We start from the raw sequence: 26,357 nt of genomic DNA, 5'->3' as shown, positions 1-26,357 counted from the left end.
TCAAGCAACTGGTGATTCAGACCCTCGTATTGCATCAGGCTCTGAGACTTTCATGTCCCTGAAAGGCAGTTGGCAGGAGAGAGAACCTGCAGACAGCCGACATCTCCTGGGGTTTGACCAGGCAGGATGATTGATAGAAAAATCCGGGGAACCAATACAATATCCTTCTCTCTCTCTCTCTCTCTCTCTCTCTCTCTCTCTCTCCACCTGTAGGTTGCTTGTACATTATGTAATTCAATCAAGAATACCACACTGGAATACAAGATGTTGCCTATAGTGACAAGTACATTGCACCTTATTTTAAAAAAAAAATTATAGAATTTCTGACATTTTGGAAAGAGCTATTTTTATTTCTATAGAATCTTCATGAGTGAACTTCACACACACACACACACACACACACACACACACACACACACACACACACACACACACACACACACACACACACAGAATATAGCTGGGGACTATCACAGGTTGCTAGGCAGGATTTTTGCATTAATAATGACCACATTTATTACTGTCTGTATTTTTAACAGCTCAAAGACAAACGAGTTGTGGGCTATTTCTGGAAATCACTAATGAACCAAGCACTGTAGGCTCCACAGCCTGCTAATAATCTGTGTAGTGATCAAGGGAAGAGGAAAGGAAATGCCTGAAAGGACTAAAGGTAGAGGAACTGCTTCTGTGCACTTTGCAGTTAGGTTAGGATGGGCATTCCGACTCACTTTACTGATCCGATTCTTTCAAGCATAGCCGTTCAAGTGAATCGAATATTGATTCATTTGATTCACAGGAGAATTTCCATTGACTCTTGGAGGAAATCCCATTCAGCAGCACTGGCATACTGACTGGAACTTTACCTATCTAACTATTTATATTATTAATAATTAATGATGATGCTAGAAGCCAGGGCAGAACCTTTACTGAATACAAACACTGAATGTCAGAAAAAAAAAGACTGGCTACAATTTCATTCCAAAAGATATAGACAGTGAAAAAAGTCGAATCAAAATTAAACACATTTTTTTTTTACAAGTAAAAACAAAATCACAGAGCCCCTGAAGTCCTGAAAGGTGAGTTGTTGTTTTTTTTAAATCTCGTACAACACAACTTCTTCCCACAAGATAATAACTTGTGCATATAAGTAAGTTATTTTGTGTGCACAGGTTATTTAAATTACTTGTTGCACAAGATAAATAATTTGTGCACTGATATTATTATTTTCTGGGAACAAGTTATTATCTTGTGTACACTAGATAATAACTTGTTCCCACAATTTAAGTCAAGTCAAGTTTATTTGTATTGTGCTTTTAAAAATAAACATTGTCGCAAAACAGCTTTACAGAATTTGAACGACTTAAAACACGAGCTAATTTTGTCCCTAATCTATCCCCAATGAGCAAGCCTGTGTGCACAAGATAGTAATTTGTTCCCACAATTATCTTGTGCATGCAAGATAATAACTTGTTCCCACAATTATCTTGTGCACGCAAGATAATAATTTCCCCCACAATTATCTTGAGCACACAAGATAATAACTTGTTCCCACAATTATCTTGTGCACGCAAGATAATAACTTGCTCCCACAATTATCTTGTGCACGCAAGATAATAATTTGTTCCCACAATTATCTTGTGCACGCAAGATAATAATTTCTCCCCACAATTATCTTGAGCATGCAAGATAATAACTTGTTCCCACAATTATCTTGTGCATGCAAGATAATAACTTGTTTCCACAATTATCTTGTGCGTGCAAGATAATAACTTGTTCCCACAATTATCTTGTGCACGCAAGATAATAACTTGTTCTCACAATTATCTTGTGCATGCAAGATAATAACTTGTTCCCACAATTATCTTGTGCATGCAAGATAATAATTTTCCCCCACAATTATCTTGACCGTGCAAGATAATAACTTGTTCCCACAATTATCTTGTGCACACAAGATAATAACTTGTTCCCACATTTATCGTGTGCACGCAAGATAATAACTTGTTCCCACAATTATCTTGAGCACGCAAGATAATAACTTGTTCCCACAAGATAATAACTTGTTCCCACAATTATCTTGTGCACGCAAGATTATAACTTGTTCCTACAATTATCTTGTGCATGCAAGATAATAACTTGTTCCCACAATTATCTTGTGCACACAAGATAACTTGTTCCCACAAGATAATTTCTCAGAAGATAATAATTTGTTCCCACAATTATGTTGTGCATGCAAGATAATAATTTCCCCCACAATTATCTTGTGCACGCAAGATAATAACTTGTTCCCACATTTATCGTGTGCACGCAAGATAATAACTTGTTCCCACAATTATCTTGTGCACGCAAGATTATAACTTGTTCCTACAATTATCTTGTGCATGCAAGATAATAACTTGTTCCCACAATTATCTTGTGCACACAAGATAATAACTTGTTCCCACAAGATAATAATTTGTTCTCAGAAGATAATAATTTGTTCCCACAATTATCTTGTGCACACAAGATAATAACTTGTTCCCACAAGATAATAATTTGTTCTCAGAAGATAATAATTTGTTCCCACAATTATCTTGTGCATGCAAGATAATAATTTCCCCCCACAATTATCTTGAGCACACAAGATAATAACTTGTTCCCACAAGATAATAATTTGTTCTCAGAAGATAATAATTTGTTCCCCACAATTATCTTGTGCACGCAAGATAATATATATTTTCCCCCCACAGTTATCTTGTCCACACAAAATTATAACTTGTTCCCATGAGATAACAACTTGTGCGCACAATATACTTGTTCATTAAAAAGTTCATCATTATCTTATGGGAATAAAGTAGCCTTGTATTTTGTTTTGTGCGCACAAGCTATAACGCTCAAGTTTTTTCTTTCACTATGGGAAAGGAAGAACAGTCAAATTTGGATTCGCTCGCGCGTGAGAGTCGATTCGATGGACTCGCTTAAAAGAGTCGTTCAGAAAGAAGCGATTCATCGCGAACCGCCCATCACTAGTTTTGCAGTCGCTCGCCCGCGCGCTCTCTCGCTCTCCCCGACCTGCCATGGATGTTCTGCCGGTTCAATCTGCGCTCATCCTTCTTTTGCTTCACTTTCAGCACACAGAGACTCTCTATATCACCGACAGCATCGGTATGTACCAAGGTTTCCTTTCTGTTTATTCGGCTTTCACTCCTGATGGTGTACTTTGTGCCTGGAGAGCTGAGAGGGATCAGGGGACCGGGAGATCAGAGAGGCGCAACTGCAACTCTGGCGTTATTTACAAACAAATATGCGTCTAAAATAAATAACATTCCAGTATGTCATTTTCACAGGGAGGAAACAAACCCAAAACCCTGCTATAGGGTCAATGCCCTGAATATCAGCAACCTTTTTCATGTGTCCAACTTTTTTCCCTTCATTCCTGCCACTAGACCCTGAATGAGATGAGTTCTAACACAATATGAAACATCTTGATGAGTAAGTTGTAACCTCTTGCTCTGGTAACTTTGTGTAAATCTCTGCATTGATCTCCCTGACACTCTTAGATCTCGCCGTGAGGTGCTGGTGCTGGTGCTGGAGGTGAAATAGCTAACAGAGGCAGTGTTTCATAGACCTTTTAATATTCTGCATAAAACTCAGGCATTAGTGTCACTGCTTTGAAGGAAGCGAACGCTGGGAAGCAAGGGTGCAGTCCTTCAGCAGGCTGGATGTTCTTGCACCTTTCCTCTGAGGTGAAGTTCACTTGCATACCATATGCATGGGACACTGGGTGTGCGTGCACGCCTGACGCTGTCCTGCACACTGATGGAAGGAAACTTGGCCTTCTTCTGTGGAAGTTGTGTTCGTGTGCGCTCTCGTAAAGCCTCTTTTCTGTTATGAAGAGCGTCGGCTGTCTTTACAGATGATTCTTGATTGTATGTGAAGGATGTGTATTGTGTGTGTGTGTGTGTGTGTGCCTATGGCAGATTCCCTGCAGCATGTCCTGAAGGAGTACGCCCTGGTGAAGCCGGCGAGCGTGGACATACATGGACGCTTCCTCTCCCACGCCGTCTCGGCTGACCGCCTGCGTGGGCTGCAGCACCGGCGCAGAAGAAGAGACGCTCACGAGCACACAGGGCCAGAGCACCACGAGACACTCTTTTACAATGTCACTGTTTTTGGACAGGAGTTTCACATGCTCTTGAGGCGAAACTCACGCTTGGTGGCCCCAGGTGCAACTCTGGAGTGGCACGAGGAGGATAACCGAACCTGGACAGAACCACTACTGCCAAGCAAATGCCTCTACGTGGGCCACGTTACGAATGTACCAGATACTTCAGTGGCCATTAGCAACTGTGACGGCCTGGTGAGTGAATTCTCCTTTGATATGTAACATGATTCTTGACTCGGGTCCAGTGTTGTAATCAGCGTTCTCTTTGGTATTCGTTTGAGCTAAATAGGAATGAATCGTTGAAACCATCCTGCAGGTTTTGTGTTCTGTGTTTTTTGGTCAATCTGTCAGTAATGTCTGAGATTCTGCACAATATACATGACTTCTTACATCACCAACAGTCTCCATTTTGTCTATTTCAACTAATATAAAAGTATTGGCACTCTCGGCTCCATTTGGGTTGCTCACCTTTATTACTGCAGGCTGCCAACGAGCCGCTGTATGTTTCTTCAGCGCGCCTTTGAAAAGCCTCCAAAGATCCGTCGATTAAACCACGGTTAAATTTTGATCAGGTATTTATTCATATTCATCGCATCTCCTGTTTATTCTAGCAGCTTTGAGATCAGAACTGACTGAGTGACTGGTTATTGGCAAAACATAGAGCGCTGCTGGCATCGAACATTTATGTTGTTTATCAAATATCACATGTTTCATGTTTCCCCACCAAATGTGCTCCTGATAAATAAAAGCCCACAAATTAGAAATGGACCTGAATATTAGTTGTGTGTTTATTTTGAACTTTGAATTCCGTCCAGGTTGAGGATCCTGCTTTGCTTTCCAGTTCTGTAGAACTGCATGAGTGCATGAAAAAAAAAAAGACATCATTTTATTCAAGAGTGAACTTAAATAAAATTCTAACCCGGGGGTGAGATTTACGGAAACATGCATGAAGCATGCCTCAGATGGCAGGGTTACTTCTCCGTCGTGAACACACCGAGCTGTGTGAATACACCGACCTGACATGTGCCGGCTCCTGTCCTCACCGTCCGTCATGCTGCTGCTTCATGCAGTGAGTGCACCAGCTTCGCGGTGAACTAGCTCACACTTACACACACATATACACACACGGGGCATCCCGAGAGATGACGGACCCGGCTTGGAGTCTGGCCAAGCTGGATGGCAGGATTACTCCATCTGACCTGTAGTGCTTTTACTCAGCGAGGGGAATCTAATGGGAAAACAGGCTTTTAGCATTCGGATGTGAGAAGCTTTATAATTTAGTTACATTCCAATTCGAGTTGACTTTGTAAGTCTAGGATACGGATTTTAGTTCAAGTTTGTAATTTGTTGTTGTTGTTGTTTTTAATTTGTGCTTGTAGCACTGGCATAAATTGTTACAGTCACTCAAGATCTGTCTATTCTTCTTCTTCCTATTCTCGTAACGTTTTTTAGGACGCTATTTCTCCCTCAGTTTTCAACCAATCATCACCAGATTTCACATGATGAAATGTGAACACTGAATTACCTCTGCTGTGACTTTTGGTACTGATCTGGATCACTGATCTGGATGATCCATGAAAAACAGGATTTTGGGCTGAATTACACTGCTATGACTTTTGGTACTGATCTGGATCACTGATCTGGATGATCCATGAAAAACAGGATTTTTTTCAGTTGCTTATAGCTGTCAGTTTTCATCATTTTTTCAGTTTATTTTATTTTGTTCAGGGCAGCAGGGCGCAACTTTTCCTCATTAAGCATCATTCAATGTTGTAGTCGAGTCACTAAACCTTGAGTCCGAGTCCAGTCTCGAGTCCCCAGTGTTCAAGTCCAAGTCATTAAAGAAAATTTCGAGTCGAGTCCAAGAACAAGACTCCACCCCCGCACCATTTGACGGTGGCTCTTGCTGCCTTTATGTGAAAACATCTCTGCTACTGTACTGGACTAACGTTACGCCCCATTTTAGTTAATAGGCTACAGGTAAAAAGCTCGTTCATTGCTCAGCAAGCCACGCCCACTATCAACAGGGCAAATAACATGAGAGAGGGTTAACACTAGCTAGTTCATCGCTCAGCAAGCAAGCCCCACCCACTGTCAACAGAGCGATGAACATAGTGTGTCACTTCCTTCTCTGGGTGTGGTCTTGCCAAATGACGATTGAAGTTCGAGGTTGTCCCTGTCGTCTCCTCGATAGTTCTTCTACATATGGAACACATACTGTAGCAGTGCATTTTTTCCAACTGCACAAGAAGTCTGTAGAAGCAAAGCAGACAATCCTAGGGGTGTTTTCTCCAGGCATTTTAGCGCCATTCATGTTCGTTTGTTCCTGAACATGACGTACGAACAGATGCCAAATTATTATGGCATGTTACAAAAAAATAAAGAAAAAATCCGAGTCCTTGTCTCCAGTTTACGAGTCCAAATGCAGTTAATGTGTGAGTCCGAGTCCAAGTCCAAGACATCAGTGCTCAAGTCAAAGTCAAGTCACGAGTCCTTAAAATTAGGGCATTAGTCAGACTTGAGTACTACAAGCTTGGTGTCATTCTCTATCTCTTACCGTTCCGGATCTATAGGGTACAGTGACCAGATGTCCCAGTTTGTAACAGTTAGCGCAAATTACTGTGACTTTAGTCACAGTTTCTATCTTGTTGTTGTTGTTGTTGTTGTTATTGTTGTTTTAAATAAACGATACTCTTTCCAAGCCCTGGATAATATAGACATCACATAACATGCATGCATTTATTTCTGAATATAGTCCATTGTCTGTTGGTTTATTGCACTGGTGTTTGCCTGAGCACAAGCAATTTCCTAATCCAGCATGTTTCTCAGACTTTGTGATAACTCTCGCATTAGCACTACCCATGCTTGAAGACTCAGCTCCTCTGAGAGCACTTTGTTGCAGAAACACCCTCAGCTCTCTCCCTGTGATGTATATCTATCTAGAAATGTGCTCTCTTTTGCCATGAGGCTCCTTCTTAACATAATCGATCACCTGTGCTTGCTCCTTTATTACCAGATTGCAACGTTGGCCATTTTGAAGCATGTGACCAGTGAACTGCGCAGTAGTCCAGTAGTATCTCCAGGACCATGTGTAGAGCTTCTGAAGCCGAGACTTACATGCTAATGATATTGAGGTACTAGTTAATAAAGTAGCAAGTTGACATTGACAACGCAGGAGCATGTTCATTGCGCAGGAATGTTGTACGACGTGCGCCTGACAGCAAAATAAATAGCAGCAAACATCTTCCAATATTTGATCTGATCCATCATTATAGGCCCGGTTGTCCTTCTGCGAGCACGTCAGGCCATGATTGCATAGACGTCTGTCTTCTTACGTTACATCTAACTTAAGCGTGTACACTAGGGGGCAGTGTTGTGTCTAAAAAAACCAAAACGTCTAAAGTCCTTTCCTGTGCCATATGGCTCATAGGGCGGCGCCAGTCTCTGTTTCTGTAGCCCTCGGCCTCTCGCCTATTACATAGCTAGGGTTACAGTGGGGGGCTGGTCCTCTGGTAACTGCAAGTTTTGTTGCATGTGTACCACACCAGAATTTATTTATGGGGATTTATGGGAAGTGAACAGCAAAAAAGAGTAGATGTAGAGCCAAAAGTCAAAGTCCCTCTCACGCCAGAATCTGGTCTTCCCAGGCAGTCTCCTGTCCCAGTACTAACCAACTCTTTAAGGCATATGGGTGCAGTGCCGATCTCCATTTCAATAGCCCTCGGCCTCTTGCCTATACAGTTAGAGTTACAGTGGGGGGGCTAGTCCTCTGGGGGCTAGTCCTCAGTCGAGAGGTGGACACGCTAACCACTAGGCCAGCTCACGGTCAGAGCCAAAAGTAGTGAGCATTAATGACTCAACGGTTAGGGCTCTACATGATTGATGGGAAGGTTTACTTACTTAGACTTAGACGCTCCCATGGTTTGCGACACATGAGGCAGTCACGCTTGTCCGCAGCCAGTGTTATTGCGTCTTTCCATCCTTTGCCAACTAGTTGCAAGTCTCTGTCAATTGTTTGGCGCCAGTTCATTTTTGGACATCTCCTCTGACGTTGTCCCTGGGGATTCCATCGTAGAACTTGGTTGACAAGTCTTGTTGGTGGGAGTCTAACAACATGTCCCAGCCAGCTCAGTCGTCGTTTACAGATGATTGTGGACACTGGTTGTTGGTTGGTCCGAGATCTGACTTCTTCATTTGTGATGAAGTGGCTCCATCTGATGCCCAGGATTTTTCGGATACACTTGCTGTCAAAGGCATCCAGTTTCTTTTCTTGACTGATCTTCATGTGCCAAGTCTCACAGCCGTACAAGAGGGTAGATAACACATTGCTGTCATAGAATCGCATCTTATAGTTTTGAGTGAGAGTTTCTTACTTCTCCAGATCTTGCCAAGCTGGTTGAATGTGGCTGAGGCTTTTCCCACTCTACAGTCCAGTTCTTTATCCATGTTTCCCTCACTGTTAATGGAGCTCCCAAGGTACGTGAAGTTGTCCACCACCTCCACTTCATTCTGGTCACTTCATTCTGATTGATGGGTGTGGCAGTTCGTGTAAATGGGTGGAGCACAGAAGGACGGCAGGACAGAACTGAGCATACAAAACTCTCTTTATTCAGCTTTTCAACTGTAAATACACACACACAGACACATGCACACACATTAGCTGTCTGGTTATGGAGAGCGTCCCTCTGCTCTCACTCTCTCTCCTTAAGAAGGGCGCGGTCACTGGGAAGACACACAAACATCAATTAACAACAGGTGAAATGATTCTGCCACTTAACTTCCCCGACTCCGCCCTCCTGTCACAGACCGATGCTAGACCACGCCCCCGCTGCCACATACCCCCACCGCCCGACTCAGGCCGGGCAGCCGTCCGGCCCGCAGCCAAACCCCCCCCCCCCCTTGACGGGAGAGGAAGTCCGCCACGATCATCTGCGCCCCCGGCCTGTGGATCACCTTGAAGTTAAAGGGTTGGAGTGCCAGATACCAACGGGTGATCCGCGCATTGGCATCCTTCATGCGGTGGAGCCACTGGAGGGGCGCGTGGTCCGAACAGAGGGTGAAAGGGCATCCCAGCAGGTAGTACCGGAGGGCGAGGACCGCCCACTTGATTGCCAGGCACTCCTTTTCGATGGTACTGTAGCGCCCCTCACGCACCGACAGCTTGCGGCTAATGTACAAGACAGGGCGATCCTCCCCCTCCACCTGCTGGGACAAAACGGCCCCCAGCCCTCTGTCCGACGCATCCGTCTGCAACATAAAAGGGAGAGAAAAGTCAGGGGAGTGTAAAAGTGGCCCCCCACACAGTGCAGCCTTAACCTTAGAAAAAGCCCGCTGGCATTGCTCCGTCCACTGGACCGGATCTGGTGCCCCCTTTTTAGTCAGATCAGTCAGCGGGCTGGTGACGTCCGAATAATTAGGTATAAACCTACGATAATAGCCAGCCAGCCCCAGGAACTGTCTCACCCCCTTTTTGGTCTTGGGCCTCGGGCAGGCCGCAATTGCTGCAGTCTTGTTAATTTGGGGACGCACCTGCCCGTTGCCCAAGTGGAAGCCCAGATACCGTACTTCCACCTGCCCAATCGCACACTTCTTCGGGTTGGCCGTGAGACCCGCCCGCCTCAGCGACCTAAGGACGGCCCTCAGGTGTTGTAGGTGCCGCGGCCAGTCATTACTATAAATAATGATATCATCCAAGTACGCGGCCGCATAGGTGGCGTGGGGGCGGAGGACCCTGTCCATCAGCCGCTGAAACGTAGCAGGCGCCCCAAACAGCCCAAAAGGAAGTGTGACGAATTGGTGTAAGCCGAACGGTGTGGAAAAGGCCGTTTTTTCACGGGATAATGGAGTCAAGGGGATCTGCCAATAACCCTTTGTTAAATCCAGTGTCGAGTAAAAACGAGCCGTGCCTAGCCGATCGAGCAACTCATCAATACGAGGCATTGGGTACGCATCGAATTTAGACACCGCGTTGACTTTTCTATAGTCCACACAGAACCGGACCGACCCGTCGGCCTTGGGTACCAAGACCACCGGGCTGCTCCAGTCACTGTGGGACTCCTCGACGATGCCCATTTCGAGCATGGCCTCGAGTTCTTCCCGAACCACCTTTTTCTTGTGCTCGGGTAACCTGTAAGGGCGGCTACGCACTACCACCCCCGGGGGCGTCTCAATGTGGTGCTCTATGAGGTTAGTGCGGCCGGGCAGGGGTGAGAACACGTCCGAAAACTCGGTCTGCAACTGGGCAACCTCCGCGAGTTGGGTCGGGGAGAGGTGGTCTCCACAGGGGACCGGAGAGGGACGTGATGCTAATGTTCCTTTTTGAACCTCCGGCCCCAGCTCCGCCTTCTCTGGAACCACCGACACCAACGCCACGGGGACCTCCTCGTTCCAGAGTTTGAGTAGGTTGAGGTGGTAAATCTGTAGCGCCCCACCCCTGTCCGTTCATTTCACCTCATAGTCGACGTCCCCGACTCGCCGTGTGACCTCAAAGGGTCCTTGCCACTTGGCGACTAATTTAGAGCTCGATGTGGGCAACAGTACGAGTACTTTCTCTCCCGGTGCAAACTCTCTAAGGCGCGTACCCTTGTCGTACAGGCGGGTTTGCCGTTCTTGGGCCTGCCGCAAATTCTCCTGGGTTAGTTTTGTGAGTGTGTGGAGTTTTGCGCGCAGGTCAATAACGTATTGAATTTCATTTTTGCTTGGTGAAAGTCCCTCCTCCCAATTTTCTCACAGCACATCTAAAATGCCGCGCGGCTTACGCCCATATAATAATTCAAACGGGGAGAACCCCGTGGAGGCTTGGGGAACTTCTCGCACTGCAAAGAGCAAGGGTTCGAGCCATTTATCCCAGTTACGCGCGTCCTCGCTTACAAATTTCTTAATTATGTTTTTAAGGGTGCGATTAAACCGTTCCACTAAGCCGTCCGTTTGTGGGTGATAAACGCTGGTGCGGATCGGCTTAATACCTAATAACCCATACAGTTCGCGTAGTGTTCGTGACATAAACGTAGTGCCTTGATCAGTCAGAATCTCTTTCGGGATTCCAACTCGGGAGATGACGCGGAAGAGTGCCTCCGCAATACTGCGTGCTGAGATATTGCGAAGAGGCACTGCTTCCGGGTATCGCGTTGCATAGTCCACCAGAACTAATATAAAGCGGTACCCTCGTGTTGACCGATCTAATGGCCCGACGAGATCCATGCCAATTCTTTCGAACGGGGTCTCGATTAACGGTAGAGGGCGCAAAGGCGCTTTTGGAATGGCCGCTGGGTTTACTAACTGGCATTCGCGGCATGCCGTACACCACCTACGGACATCGCCGCGAATCCCCGGCCAATAGAATCGGGCCATTATTTGGGCTAGTGTTTTATCCTGCCCCAAGTGTCCAGCCATGGGATTAAAGTGAGCCGCCTGGAATACCAATTCCCGGCGGCTCTTCGGAATTAACAGCTGCGTGACTCGCTCTTTAGTTTGAGTGTCCTGCGTCACTCGGTATAATCTATCCTTCATAATCGCGAAGTAGGGGAAGGACGGGGTGGCGTTCGGCTGGAGTGTTTGACCATCGATTACTCTCACTTGGTCAAAAGCATGCCGCAGAGTCTCATCTCGCGATTGCTCTAACGGGAAATCCGCGAGGGATTCCCCAATAGAGAGAGGAGGAGCCGGCGGCTCCTCACTCTGGCGCGGAGATGACGTAGACGGCTCTGTGACAGCTGCTCCTGCCAAAGCGACACTGGGACCTCCCCCTGTCAAATGGCAGGACCCACTCTTGACCAAGTGCGTCATTAAACCCCGAAATCCCGGCCAATCAGTCCCCAAAATTAAAGAGTGGGTAAGGCGAGGATTAACCGCCGCCTTCACTATAAATTTTTCCCCTCTGAAAATAATGTGGACCGACACCAAAGGGTAGTTGTGAACATCCCCGTGCACACACAACACCTTCACCAATTGTGCTCCCCCCAATGCCTCGTCTTGCACCAGGTTTTGGTGGATTGAGGTCTGATTACAGCCAGAATCCACCAACGCCTGATATGTATCCCCTTGGATACTCACCGGTATGCGATACACTCCGGCCCGATCGAGGGCGGCTCCTGGCGCGTTGGGGATCCGAACCACCGCGCCCACCTCCATTATCGAGCACTGCTGTTGGAGGTGGCCCGGTTCCCCGCAGCGCCAGCAAACCGGCCCAGGCTTCCTCTCTGCACTAGTGCTCTGGGGCTCACTCACCTGAGGGGGGGGAGAGACAGACACAGAAGGGAGACACGGAAGGGCACCGCGGGTGCGGCGGGCCGGCTGAGGTGGCGCCGGCCCCCGTCTCCGCGGTGGGGGAATGGGGCGAGGAGAAGACACAGGAGGGAGAGAGAGAGAGGAGAGAAGAGAAGAGGTCGTCTGCTGTCCTGCCGTCGGGACAGCCGCCAGATGATCCTCCGCCAGCTCGATTGCCTGATCCAGCGACGCCGGGCGGTGGCACTGGACCCACTCTGCGGTTCCCGCTGGTAGACGCGCGACGAACTGTTCCAGTACCACCTGGTCGATGAGTCCCTCGGCGTCGCAGCTGTCGGCCCTCAACCACTGCCAGCAGGCATCCCGGAGTTGCTGGCCAAACGCGAACGGCCGGCCGACTTCCTCCAAGCGCAGAGCGCGGAAACGCTGATGATGTTGCTCCGGGGTGTGTCCCACCCGCTGGAGGACGGCCCGGCGAAGGTCCGCGTAGGCCAGCCGGCGGTCGGCGGGGAGCTGTAGCGCGGCCAGCTGCGCCTCTCCCGTTAGCAGGGGGAGGAGGCGCGCCGCGTGCTGTTCCACCGGCCACCCCGAGGTCTCTGCTACCTGCTCAAAGAGCGTGAAGAATGCCTCGGGGTCGTCCTGCGGGCCCATCTTCATGAGGGTGAGGGGGGAAGGGCCCGCGGCGGTGGAGTTGGTGGACCCCGCCGACGCAAGGAGGTGCCGGAACGCCCGACGATCTTCCTGTTGCGCCAGCACCAGGGCCTCGAACCGTTGTTCTTGCTCCTTTCGGAGGGCAAGCAGCCCCTGGTGCTGGCTCTGTTGGGCCGTGGCGAAGGCGTGGATCAGGTCGGCGAAGGTGGAGGACTCCATGGGGCTGTTGTCTTCTGTGCTCATTCCCGGGTTTCGGCACCACTGTGGCAGTTCGTGTAAATGGGTGGAGCACAGAAGGACGGCAGGACAGAACTGAGCATACAAAACTCTCTTTATTCAGCTTTTCAACTGTAAATACACACACACAGACACATGCACACACATTAGCTGTCTGGTTATGGAGAGCGTCCCTCTGCTCTCACTCTCTCTCCTTAAGAAGGGCGCGGTCACTGGGAAGACACACAAACATCAATTAACAACAGGTGAAATGATTCTGCCACTTAACTTCCCCGACTCCGCCCTCCTGTCACAGACCGATGCTAGACCACGCCCCCGCTGCCACAATGGGAAGGTTGTGAGTTCAAATCCTGGTACCACCAAACTCTTGGGTTTTTGAGCAAGTCCCACAGTTCCAGCTGCTCAGCTCACTTAGGAAATGCAAAAAACAAAAGAAGAGAAGTCATTAATACAAGTTACCATGGTTATAACTTCGTTTTGAAACCTTGCAAGATCTATTATAGACCAAGTCAATTAGCCCAGAAGTGTTTCTGAGGCATTTTGGCTCATAATACAAAGCGGTTCATTTTGCACCACCACAGGCAAGTACTTCAAATTAACTGGCAATTCTGTCCATCTCAATATGACAGATGCAGCTCATCACCAGGTTGAAGGAGCTTATCCAGATGTGGAAGTGATGCATTTTATTGCTAATGGACCACTAATTGATGCTAGAAGCTTTGGTCTTCGTAATGTATACCACATTGCAGTCACAGAACATATAACGTACAACGTCGACTCGGCTTCAAACGCTAAAGGATACGGAGGAGCTGATATCTGATGTGTTTTGCACACTTTTCTGGTCACATGCTTCAGAATCTTAAAGGTTGCAAACGGATTAACGCTTTGTATTGACATACACCTATTGAACTTTTGAGCACAGAGGAATAATAAGTGTTTGTTTTTTTTTTAGCTCATCCGGCTGTAGGCCAGACCCGATGAGCTTATGTCATCACGTGTCGTCCATCCACAATTTACAAAAATCGCTACTCCTCCTACAGGATTGATCGGATTTCGATCAAACTCACATACAATGTTCCCCAGGTGGGTGTGCATAAAAGTTGTCAAGACGGTGGCGCCACCTGTCATATTTATGATTTTATGGGCGTCTGAAATTTTTGGGTGACTCGTCACACCAAACACGACTCTTCGTAAACTGCTAGGACATTTTCACTGAAACTCACCCAGAAGACTCTAAAGACATATAACAACAATAATTGTTCACCAGGTGGTGCCACCTGCCATGGATGCGGCTACACAAAGGTTATATGCAATTTCACAAAAATCGCTACTCCTCCTACAGGATTGATCGGATTTCAAACTCACACACAACAAAAGTGGCCGGTATGAGCTCCAGCCTCATTGAGGCTTTTTTATTTTGAGCAAGTTACTGGATTTAAAAAAATGTGCAGCACTTGAGTGGTGACTGAATGAGTTTTTCTTCCATGTTTGCCAGGAGGTTATGAGGAAAGGTTCGTGTTTGGTCATCTGCATGTCAGTCGTATCACTTTTTCCATTTCCTGGGAAAGTAAATGATTCTTGGCGACGTTTTCACTAAACGTTGAGTGAAATTATCTGATAGTGTCAGAAAATAATCAAAATATTTCTGTGAATTATAGCCATGAAAATCATTTTTACAATCTTGATTTTTTTGCATGCTTGCACTTCAGGGCCAGTGAAAAGATTTTCATTCATGTATGCGGTTTTAACACGTTACGATGGTAACTTTGACACAAATATAATTTTCTTATATTAAGTTCGAGAGAGAGAGAGAAAGCAGATGCTGGTGAAAGATCGAATACTTAAAGCTGCTGTAACGTACTGTATAAAAACCTGATTTAAATGTTGTTTCCTTGTCCTGTCTCTATTTCAAAACTTCGTAAATTAGGACCTCGGTGTACAATATCTTGGACGGCCATCTTTATTGATTTTTATCTCGACGCAAACAGACTTTAAGGAGCGCCTCATTGTCTGGAGTGACCTATCATCTGGAAAATAAGGGGCTTTAACGTATGTGTCGTGGCTCTCAGGATAACATGACAGTTTCAGAATGTCTAATGCGAACAAGGCTTTTCTTTTTATTTTAATATCCTCTGTCTTATCGAAAATACACTCACTGGCCACTTTATTAGGAACACCCAAAAATCCAAACCGTCTGCTGCGGTTTGATGCAGTTCTCTAATCAGCCGATCCCTTGAGAGCAGCACAATGCATCAAATCATGCAGATACAAATCAAGAGCTTCAGTTAATGTTCACAATGTTCAAACATCATCTCATCTCATTATCTCTAGCCGTTTTATCCTGTTCTACAGGGTCGCAGGCAAGCTGGAGCCTATCCCAGCTGACTACGGGCGAAAGGCGGGGTACACCCTGGACAAGTCGCCAGGTCATCACAGGGCTGACACATAGACACAGACAGCCATTCACACCTACGGTCAATTTAGAGTCACCAGTTAACCTAACCTGCATGTCTTTGGGGGAAACCGGAGCACCCGGAGGAAACCCACGCGGACACGGGGAGAACATGCAAACTCCACACAGAAAGGCCCTCGCCGGCCCCTGGGCTCGAACCCAGGACCTTCTTGCTGTGAGGCGACAGCGCTAACCACTACACCACCATGCCGCCCTGTTCAAACATCAGAATGGGAAAAATTGTGATCTCAAAGTGTGACTTCCTTTCACTGTGGCATGCGTGTTGGTTTGAGCCAGATGAGTATTTTTGGTTTGAGTATTTCAGAAAGTGCTGATCTCCTTCCTGGGGTTTTCACACACAACAGTCTCTAGAGTTTCCACAGAATGGTACGAAAAACAAAAAACATCATGTGAGCGACAATTCTCAATGTGGGTGGTGTCTTGGAAAAATGACAAACACCAACACGAGTCTCATCCTTTTGCAAGTGAAGGAAGGTTTATTGCAGAAACGGACACATAGTGATGAGGGTTCGGCACACCACTCATACCGTCCCTTTGTTCTCAAATCTATATATACCCTTTACTAGATAAAAAGGAGACATCTATTGCATTACACTAAAAAGACAATAAAATTTACTCTACAGTGGAAACAAACGTCTTGTTGACAAGAGAGGTCAGAGGAAAATGGCCAGATTGGTTTGAGCTTTTTCGTGAGGAAGGATATAGCAACTCTTTACAACTGTGGTGAGCAGAAAAGCATCTCAGCATGCAACAGCATGCAAGAAGACCAGACTGGGTTCCACTCCTGCAGCCAAGAACAGGAATCTTAGAATCAAGAACAAGTTCCTATTAAAGTGGCCGGTGAGTGTATAGTATGAGCAGTAACTTTACTGCACAATGATTGTACTGCTTGAACCTAATGTTTGGAATAAACCTACTGTATCCACGACAGTATTGATTTCCTCCAGGTTTTTCCTGGTTAGAGGGTTAGGATTGGATAAGTTATTTACTTCTTCCTAATCCTTTCTGAACATTATTATGTTACTGCCTTGTGGCTACGCTATTCTGTTTGTTTATGACAATGTTTTGATTATTGCATTTTTTTATTGAAATTTTTATTTTTATATCTTTCTTCTGGGCGGCACGGTGGTGTAGTGGTTAGCGCTGTCGGCTCACAGCAAGAAGGTCCGGGTTCGAGCCCGGGGCCGGCGAGGGCCTTTCTGTGCGGAGTTTGCATGTTCTCCCCGTGTCCGCGTGGGTTTCCTCCGGGTGCTCCGGTTTCCCCCACAGTCCAAAGACATGCAGGTTAGGTTAACTGGTGACTCTAAATTGACCGTAGGTGTGAATGTGAGTGTGAATGGTTGTCTGTGTCTATGTGTCGGCCCTGTGATGACCTGGCGACTTGTCCAGGGTGTACCCCGCCTTTCGCCCGTAGTCAGCTGGGATAGGCTCCAGCTTGCCTGCGACCCTGTAGAACAGGATAAAGCGGCTAGAGATAATGAGATGAGATGAGATTTCTTCTTAATTGTTCAGAATAAAGTAATCAATCAATCAGATTAAGTGGATCGAGTGTTGCATGATCATGAATGTGCTGTGACATGTTCCTTGGCAGCTACACAGGTCAGCAAATCTTATAACGCTGTAGCTTAGCATGCTTATTGCATACTCCTTCCTCATGCATATTTAATGAGACTACAGCCACATACAGAAAAACACACACACACACACATTTGGGTCTTATTATACTTGTGAGGACCTTCCTTATTGTTAATACAGTAGTGGGGACCATCATCATGGTCAAAACCTATAGTCCGTACCAAGATATAAAAATATGTCCACACACACCCACACACTCACACACTTTCTTACATAAGTTCATTTTTTTTTTTTTTGTGGTCCGGTTTCCATCAAATCCTGCGCTCTGATTGGCTGGCGAGCAGGTCCGTATCCTACGATACGGACCCCAGTTACGGACCTCTGGCGACTTGCTCATTCACAACAACAAACATAGTAGCAATTTTTGTCAACATTTATTTTTGCATTTCTCAGGAGAATAGCATTAATTTTACATCATGGATAGCGATAACGACAGTGTTCACAGCGAAAGCAAGTTTTACTACCCTGAGGAAGAAGAAATAAAAGAAAACATTTCAGGAGAAAGCTAAAAACCTGTTTCTGTTGCTAACGCTGAGCAAAAACATGGCTGAATCCTGAATGACTCAATTTTGTATACAACCCCGATTCCAAAAAAGTTGGGACAAAGTACAAATTGTAAATAAAAACGGAATGCAATAATTTACAAATCTCAAAAACTGATATTGTATTCACAATAGAACATAGACAACATATCAAATGTCGAAAGTGAGACATTTTGAAATTTCATGCCAAATATTGGCTCATTTGAAATTTCATGACAGCAACACATCTCAAAAAAGTTGGGACAGGGGCAATAAGAGGCTGGAAAAATTAAAGGTACAAAAAAGGAACAGCTGGAGGACCAAATTGCAACTCATTAGGTCAATTGGCAATAGGTCATTAACATGACTGGGTATAAAAAGAGCATCTTGGAGTGGCAGCGGCTCTCAGAAGTAAAGATGGGAAGAGGATCACCAATCCCCCTAATTCTGCGCCGACAAATAGTGGAGCAATATCAGAAAGGAGTTCGACAGTGTAAAATTGCAAAGAGTTTGAACATATCATCATCTACAGTGCATAATATCATCAAAAGATTCAGAGAATCTGGAAGAATCTCTGTGCGTAAGGGTCAAGGCCGGAAAACCATACTGGGTGCCCGTGATCTTCGGGCCCTTAGACGGCACTGCATCACATACAGGCATGCTTCTGTATTGGAAATCACAAAATGGGCTCAGGAATATTTCCAGAGAACATTATCTGTGAACACAATTCACCGTGCCATCCGCTGTCGCCAGTGAAAACTCTATAGTTTAAAGAAGAAGCCGTATCTAAACATGATCCAGAAGCGCAGACGTCTTCTCTGGGCCAAGGCTCATTTAAAATGGACTGTGGCAAAGTGGAAAACTGTTCTGTGGTCAGACGAATCAAAATTTGAAGTTCTTTATGGAAATCAGGGACGCCGTGTCATTCGGACTAAAGAGGAGAAGGACAACCCAAGTTGTTATCAGCGCTCAGTTCAGAAGCCTGCATCTCTGATGGTATGGGGTTGCATTAGTGCGTGTGGCATGGGCAGCTTACACATCTGGAAAGACACCATCGATGCTGAAAGGTATATCCAGGTTCTAGAGCAACATATGCTCCCATCCAGACGACGTCTCTTTCAGGGAAGACCTTGCATTTTCCAACATGACAATGCCAAACCACATACTGCATCAATTACAGCATCATGGCTGCGTAGAAGAAGGGTCCGGGTACTGAACTGGCCAGCCTGCAGTCCAGATCTTTCACCCATAGAAAACATTTGGCGCATCATAAAACGGAAGATACGACAAAAAAGACCTAAGACAGTTGAGCAACTAGAATCCTGCATTAGACAAGAATGGGTTAACATTCCTATCCCTAAACTTGAGCAACTTGTCTCCTCAGTCCCCAGACGTTTACAGACTGTTGTAAAGAGAAAAGGGGATGTCTCACAGTGGGAAACATGGCCTTGTCCCAACTTTTCTGAGATGTGTTGTTGTCATGAAATTTAAAATCACCTAATTTTTCTCTTTAAATGATACATTTTCTCAGTTTAAACATTTGATATGTCATTTATGTTCTATTCTGAATAAAATATGGAATTTTGAAATTTCCACATCATTGCATTCCGTTTTTATTTACAATTTGTACTTTGTCCCAACTTTTTTGGAATCGGGGTTGTAAATAGGGGACTACATAGGCCGCAAAATGTAGTTTTTTTCCTGCCATGGAAGTGCACTTGTATACCGAGGAGGAAGCCATTTGCATTACAGACGTGAATGAAGATTCAAAATGGCGGCTCGGCTCGATTTTCCCTTTCGGACGCTCTCATTTTCTGTTAGAATTTGGTAAAGAAAAAAATAAATATATTTTTTACCAGCTTAAGGTCGGTCCGTATGGTGAAGTACCGTGACCTCGGTCAGTATTCAAGGCCGAGGTTAAGGTATTTCATGATACGGACCTCCCAGCTGGTAAATAACATACATATATTATAAGGACACAAGTCTTTTACTGGGAAGTATGCCACTCATATTGTTCTAACAAGCTACAACCAGGACATGGAGAACCAAAACCGTGATATAAACTCTATATGTCACTCGTGAGGGAATTGATGATAAATTTTGTTTTGATAAATTTGGGTACTATTTATTTGTGAATGTGTCTGTATGATAAAAAGAAAATCACATGTTGGCTTGAAGATATGAAGTTTATCTTCTTGTGTTGAAAAACTCGCATTTTTCATACAAAATACATCGCAGATCTGAGGGATGTATTTAAATAATATTGGCTGGCTTTGAATGGTATATCAGTTATATTCCATTCAACTAGCATGATATTGAACGAGTTGAAGACGAGTAGCTAAATGCAGTATGTCTGATATACCATCAAAAAAGCCAGCCAATATGATTATTATTATTATTATTATTATTATTATTATTATTATTATTATTATTATTATTCATACACATTCAATGGAACAATTATAGATTTTACAAAAAGTTAAGAACAGGGCGGTAACTTGCCAATATTGAATGCTGATTCTGATTGAATGTAATTCAAGGTTCTGTTGATCCAATGTACACATACAAAGTCAAAGTTCTAACAATAAAAATGGTACAAATCCAAAAAACCTGAACAACAACCCAACTTACTGTATATACAAGCGATATCCAGGTAGACAGTTCAAGTTCAAAGTTACTTTTGGTCGTAGTTAATTGTTACATTGCAGTTGTTCAAAACAAAATGGCTTTGCTGAGTGAAGTCCACGAGTGACGTCCTCTTGTAAAAGTCTCCATCACTTTTCCTCACCTCCAAGTAAAACTTTGACAAAATTTCCGCCATTACTCTCTTTTCCAGTTTTTCGATGTCCATTGGTTTGTTTTTCTCTTGTAAATATGCGTGAAGAATATCCAGTGAAGTTTTGGTAGCCTTTCGGGTGTTCAGCGCATCTGTCTCTTTAAATCTTCCACTTTTAATGAAGCAAACCTCACGGCCATGTTTGTGTACAAACTGTCCGAGTCACTCACTCACACGGAAGTTTTACATCTCCGACGTGTCTCTTTTCCAGTTTTTCGATGTCCTTTGATATGTTTTTTTCTTGTAAATATGCATGAAGAATATATAATGAAGTTTTGGTAGCCTTTCGGGTGTTCAGCACGTCTTTAGTTTGAGTTTTCAGTTTATTTATTTAGTGCTTAAACCTAGCACTGGATTAGCCTCGTCTTCTCTCTCTCCCGGCCGACAAAGAAATGATTGTGCGCATGTGCAGCAGAAAAGTTTTGTCATTGGATCTTTGCATGAGCTCCGATGTATGGCTTTGTGTTGTCTTGACAATGTGCAATATTATAACAATATTACACGCTCATTCTCCATTGGGGAGAGCGGTGTAATACATGGAGGATAAGCGATATGATAACAATAGTGCATGCCATCAATAAACCTGCTAGAAGGGAATAGAATACATGTTTTTATGCCATGGAAAAAGTGGCTTGTATGTATAATAATTCCTGATATTTCACTCTGATGATGTCACTCCCAGTGTTTTCCCGCTGACTGGATGCGTGTTGTCAAAATGGCGAACAGGTTCAAAATGAAAATTCTGTTGATTAACTTGCATGCATATAAATAAATAAATAAATAAATAAATAAATAAGAAAGATATGGTCTTAGGCTTCTAATAAATTCATTTTTTTAAAAATAATATAGGACAGCAATGCAAAAGGGTGGCATGGTGGTGTAGTGGTTAGCGCTGTTGCCTCACAGCAAGAAGGTCCGGGTTCGAGCCCCGTGGCCGGAGAGGGCCTTTCTGTGCGCAGTTTGCATGTTCTCCCCGTGTCCACGTGGGTTTCCTCTGGGTGCTCCGGTTTCTCCCACAGTCCAAAGACATGCAGGTTAGGTTAACTGGTGACTCTAAATTGAGCGTAGGTGTGAATGTGAGTGTGAATGGTTGTCTGTGTCTATGTGTCAGCCCTGTGATGACCTGGCGACTTGTCCAGGGTGTACCCCGCCTTTCGCCCGTAGTCAGCTGGGATAGGCTCCAGCTTGCCTGCGACCCTGTAGAACAGGATAAAGCGGCTAGAGATGATATGAGCAATGCAAAAAAAGATAAAAATCCTATTCAGTGGGAAAAAAAATCCCACATTAAGAAATAATTCTTTTACATGAAATCATGTGTGCCACAATTATTGGCACCCCTGATGTTAATACTTTGTACAACTCCCTTTTGCAAACAAGACAGCACTTAGTATTCTCCTATAACATTTCACAAGATGGGAGAATACAGAGAGAGGGATATTTGACCGTTCCTCTTTGCACAGTCTCTCTAAATCATCCAGAGTCCTGGGTCCTCTCCTATGCGCGCTCCTCTTCAGCTCACCCCACAGGTTTTCAATTGGGTTGAGGTCTGGGGACTGAGATGGCCATGGGAGGAGCTTGATTTTGTGTCTGGTGAACCATTTTTGTGTAGATTTGGCCACATGTTTAGGGTCATTATCTTGCTGAAAGACCCAGTGACGACCCATCTTCAGCTTTCGGGCGGAGGCCACCAGATTTTGATTTAAAATGTCCTGGTATTTCAAAGAGTTCATGATGCCATGCACCTGAACAAGGTTCCCGGGGCTTTTGGAAGAGAAACAGGCCCACAGCATCACCGATCCTCCCCCATACTTCACAGTGGGCATGAGGTGCTTTTCCGCATACTCATCTCTTGCGATGTATTAGAGTGTTTGTTGCCAAAAAGTTCTATCTTGGTCTCATCTGACCAAAGCACACGGTCCCAGTTGAAGTCCCAGTACCACTTAGCGAACTCCAGATGTTTACCTTTATGCTTGTAAGTGAGAAAAGGCTTTTTCCGTGCATGCCTCCCAAACAGCTTGTTGGCATGTAGATAGCGCCTGATGGTTGTTATGGAGACCTTGTGACCCCAAGATGCTACTCTTTGATGCAATTCTCTAACAGTGAGCTTTGGAGAACTTTTTACTTCTCTTACCATCCTCCTCACTGTGCGTGGTGGCAAGATAAACTTGTATCCTCGTCCAGGCTTGTTTGCCACTGCTCCAGTTGTTTTAAACTTCTTGATGATTCCTGTGACTGTAGATACGGGCAGGTGTAGGCGAGCGGCTATTTTCTTGTAGCCATTGCCTGACTTATGAAGGTTGACACACATCTGCCTTACTTGAATGGTGTTTTCTCTTGTCTTTCCCATGTTGAAGAGTGGATAAGAGAAATAGGCCTCTGTGTCACATCATATTTATACCCCAGGGAAACAGGATGTGATGAATTACTAATTAAAGGTTCCTAGATACACTGATCAACTTTATAAACTACAGTAGAAATGACAGAAATGCTTCAATTACATTTATTTTCTAGGAATTGTTATGGGTGCCAATAATTGTGGAACAGGTGAGTTTATGAAAAATAATTAGTTCTTAGTCAGGGATTTTTTATTTATTTTTTTAAAATTCACTTGAGTTAAGGGTTCCATTTTTCTACAATTTTTAGTGTGAGAGTATGCTTCTGCAATAAAAATTGAATTTATTTTAAGGCATTTAACACATCTTAACCAGGGGTGCCAATAATTGTGGAGGGTGCTGTGTGTGTGTGTGTGTGTATATATATATATATATTTTTTTTTTTTTTGTGTGTGTATGTGTCCATATAATGTAAAGAACATTACACGGTGGCGCGAAGATATGAAGTTTATCTTCTCATGTTGAAAATATTTCACTTGTTCGCTTCCCTCACTCTTCAATATATTCACCAAGATATGATAAACTTCATATCTTCGCACCACCCTGTAATATCCTCTATATATTTGCCATAAAACAAGAAAAATTTTTTTTTGCTTTCCGGGACCCCTTTATTTGTAACAATTAATAGAAAAATGATTTATTTGATGAATATAATTCATCTAATGAAATATTTGGTACTTTTTCTTTGCTTTTTTTAATGAGTACTCAGATAATTTGGCTGTTTATTGTAGAGTATTATTCTTGAAGTTTCAACCATTATTCAATTTGTCATTATTATTATCCATCCATCCATCCATCCATCCATCCATCCATCCATCCATTATCTGTAGCCGCTTATCTTGTGCAGGGTTGCGGGCAAGCTGGAGCTGACTATGGGCGAAAGGTGGGGTACACCCTGGACAAGTCGCCAGGTCATCGCAGGGCTGACACATAGACACAGACAACCATTCACACTCACATTCACACCTACGCTCAATTTAGAGTCACCAGTTAACCTAACCTGCATGTCTTTGGACTGTGGGGGAAACCGGAGCACCCGGAGGAAACCCACGCGGACACGGGGAGAACATGCAAACTCTGCACAGAAAGGCCCTCGCCGGCCACGGGGCTCGAACCCGGACCTTCTTGCTATGAGGCAACAGTGCTAACCACTACACCACCATGTCGCCCTATTATTATTATTATTATTATTAATAATAATAATAATAATAATAATAATATTTATAGGTGAACTTGTTTTGAATTATTGATGTGTGGATTAAGTCCATCTAATCCAAGTGATTAGTCAAACAGACTAATAACTACAGGAACTCAAATTAATATTTAACAGTTATTCCATGAAATCGAGTTGTACATGAGCTGATAGCCGATGAGTCGCGTAGCACCGAGTTGGCTATAATCCATGAATGACAAGATTGAGTGGAATAACTGTTTTCTTCTATCCACATTCGCTGGATTTTGAGAAAGCATTTTTATTTGTATTTTTTGCAAATTCGATAAATAAACTTTATACAAAACATCCAAAAAAATCATTTCCGCTTGGAATGTAAACAAACAGGAGCAATTTGTGAAAAATGTGATAATAATAATAATAATGATAATAATAATAATAATAATAATAATAATTATTATTATTATCTCATCTCATCTCATTATCTCTAGCCGCTTTATCCTGTTCTACAGGGTCGCAGGCAAGCTGGAGCCTATCCCAGCTGACTACGGGCGAAAGGCGGGGTACACCCTGGACAAGTCGCCAGGTCATCACAGGGCTTATTATTATTATTATTGAAAAAATAAAAACAGATACGTTTTTACCATCAAATACTTTCATTCCATATTTTGTTGCTTTTTTCTTGAATTTTTGGGGTTTTGCTTTCAAGTAGAGTTTTTATTTTGTCCTCGGTTGGTTCAGCAACACACTGCCATTTTTTTTCTCTACTCACGGTATATGAGCTGATATCCTAGTATTAGAGTAGCCAATCAGAACTCCTCCTTCTCCACAGCAGGCTGTTGGTCGTGGTTTGAATTTCAGAAGCTCCTGGTTTTTCATACATCGTCCTTTCTAGAATTTACACAGACTGGTGCGAAGCCTGGTTTGAGCTGACAGGAAGGCCACGATATGGTAATTTAAATAAGCACTCTTTACAACCATAGTGAACAGAAAAGCATCTCAGAATGCACAAGACAGAAGTGAAAGTTGAGGATGATGAGCTACAATAGAAGAAGAGCACATCAGGTTCCACTCCTGTCAGCCAAGAACAGGAATCTGAGGCTAGTGTGTTATTTTAGTTTCGTGTGATCTCCCGTCTGTCAGCACTGATTTTCCTTTTGCCAATTCTTAACAAGCTCTTCCTTATGCTGCTTCTCCACAGCATTATATCTGAGCAAACTTCCTTGGCAGTCTGCACTTCACTGCAAACCTCTGCAGAATACACCCACCACTCAGCTCCGGCTCTGTCAGTGGCAGTGGGGCTCGAGCACCAAGGTGCATGCTGGGAGGCCCAAAGCCCTGCTAAGTGAGAAGTGAGTAGGAGGCGGTGCAGCGCGGCAAGGCGACTGTGTGCCTCGATTCTCCAGCAGGGGCACAAGCTGTTGCCGCCACTCTTGCTACTTTTCTGTAGGGGAACTTGTGCTAAAGCGGATGTGCCTCCTACGCAGAAGACACATGTGGTGGTGTGTGTATTCCGACTTCTTCCTTGTTGATTTAGGAAGTTGGTCTTCATGACGAGCCCATCCTTGTTGCACAGTACCTCTGGATTCATCTCTGGATGCGTGCCAAGTTTGATACGGGAGAAAAAAATTCAGAATGCGTTCCTCCAGGCACTTGGCACTTGTCATCTGTAGCTTTCAGTCGAGGTGTCTTCTTTCAACAAATTAATTTCCCCCTGCTGATGTTTGAAGAAGATTTTTCGTCTGTTAGAGTTATCTTGACGGGTCTATACGTAGAAATGTACAAACATCTGGAAAGTGCCAGAAAAAAATAAAGAGTGCTTTTTAGGAGCGGATGTTTCTACATGTTCTTGTATCAGAATTGTTACACTCGGCACTACTGCTGCCGTTTTAGTCTGCAATCTGTTGAACTTATCGTTCGGTACGAGGCTCTCGATTCAATATGTACATTGTAGATTGGACGATGGTTCTATTGTGCCTCTGATGTTTCACGTAAAGCTTGTAATAAAAGGATTTCTTTATTGGATCAGTATCAGGTATGGTGTGTGTCAGGTAGTGTAAAACAAAACAGCATGTT

General features: G+C 44.4%; 1 protein-coding gene across 5 annotated transcripts in view; it reads left to right on the top strand.

Moving 5' to 3' along the window:
- The first annotated feature begins 3,032 nt into the window (after positions 1 to 3,032).
- adamts2a (ADAM metallopeptidase with thrombospondin type 1 motif, 2a) overlaps positions 3,033 to 26,357 on the top strand; it is a 168,366-nt gene continuing 145,041 nt past the window's right edge. For 4 of the 5 annotated variants that reach the window (XM_060936380.1, XM_060936383.1, XM_060936381.1 and 1 more), the window contains exons 1-2: positions 3,033 to 3,141; positions 3,957 to 4,336. In XM_060936380.1, coding sequence (XP_060792363.1) covers positions 3,054 to 3,141; positions 3,957 to 4,336 — 468 coding nt within the window. In that variant the 5' untranslated portion in view covers positions 3,033 to 3,053. Of the gene's footprint in view, positions 3,142 to 3,422; positions 3,469 to 3,956; positions 4,337 to 26,357 lie in introns of all 5 variants that reach the window. The other variant, XM_060936382.1, reaches the window with a different exon arrangement.

The sequence above is a fragment of the Neoarius graeffei genome, chromosome 12 (genome assembly GCF_027579695.1).
Source record: "Neoarius graeffei isolate fNeoGra1 chromosome 12, fNeoGra1.pri, whole genome shotgun sequence".
NCBI lineage: Eukaryota > Metazoa > Chordata > Actinopteri > Siluriformes > Ariidae > Neoarius > Neoarius graeffei.
Note: the sequence above shows the minus strand (reverse complement) of the source record. Positions and strands in the feature narration are given on the sequence as shown.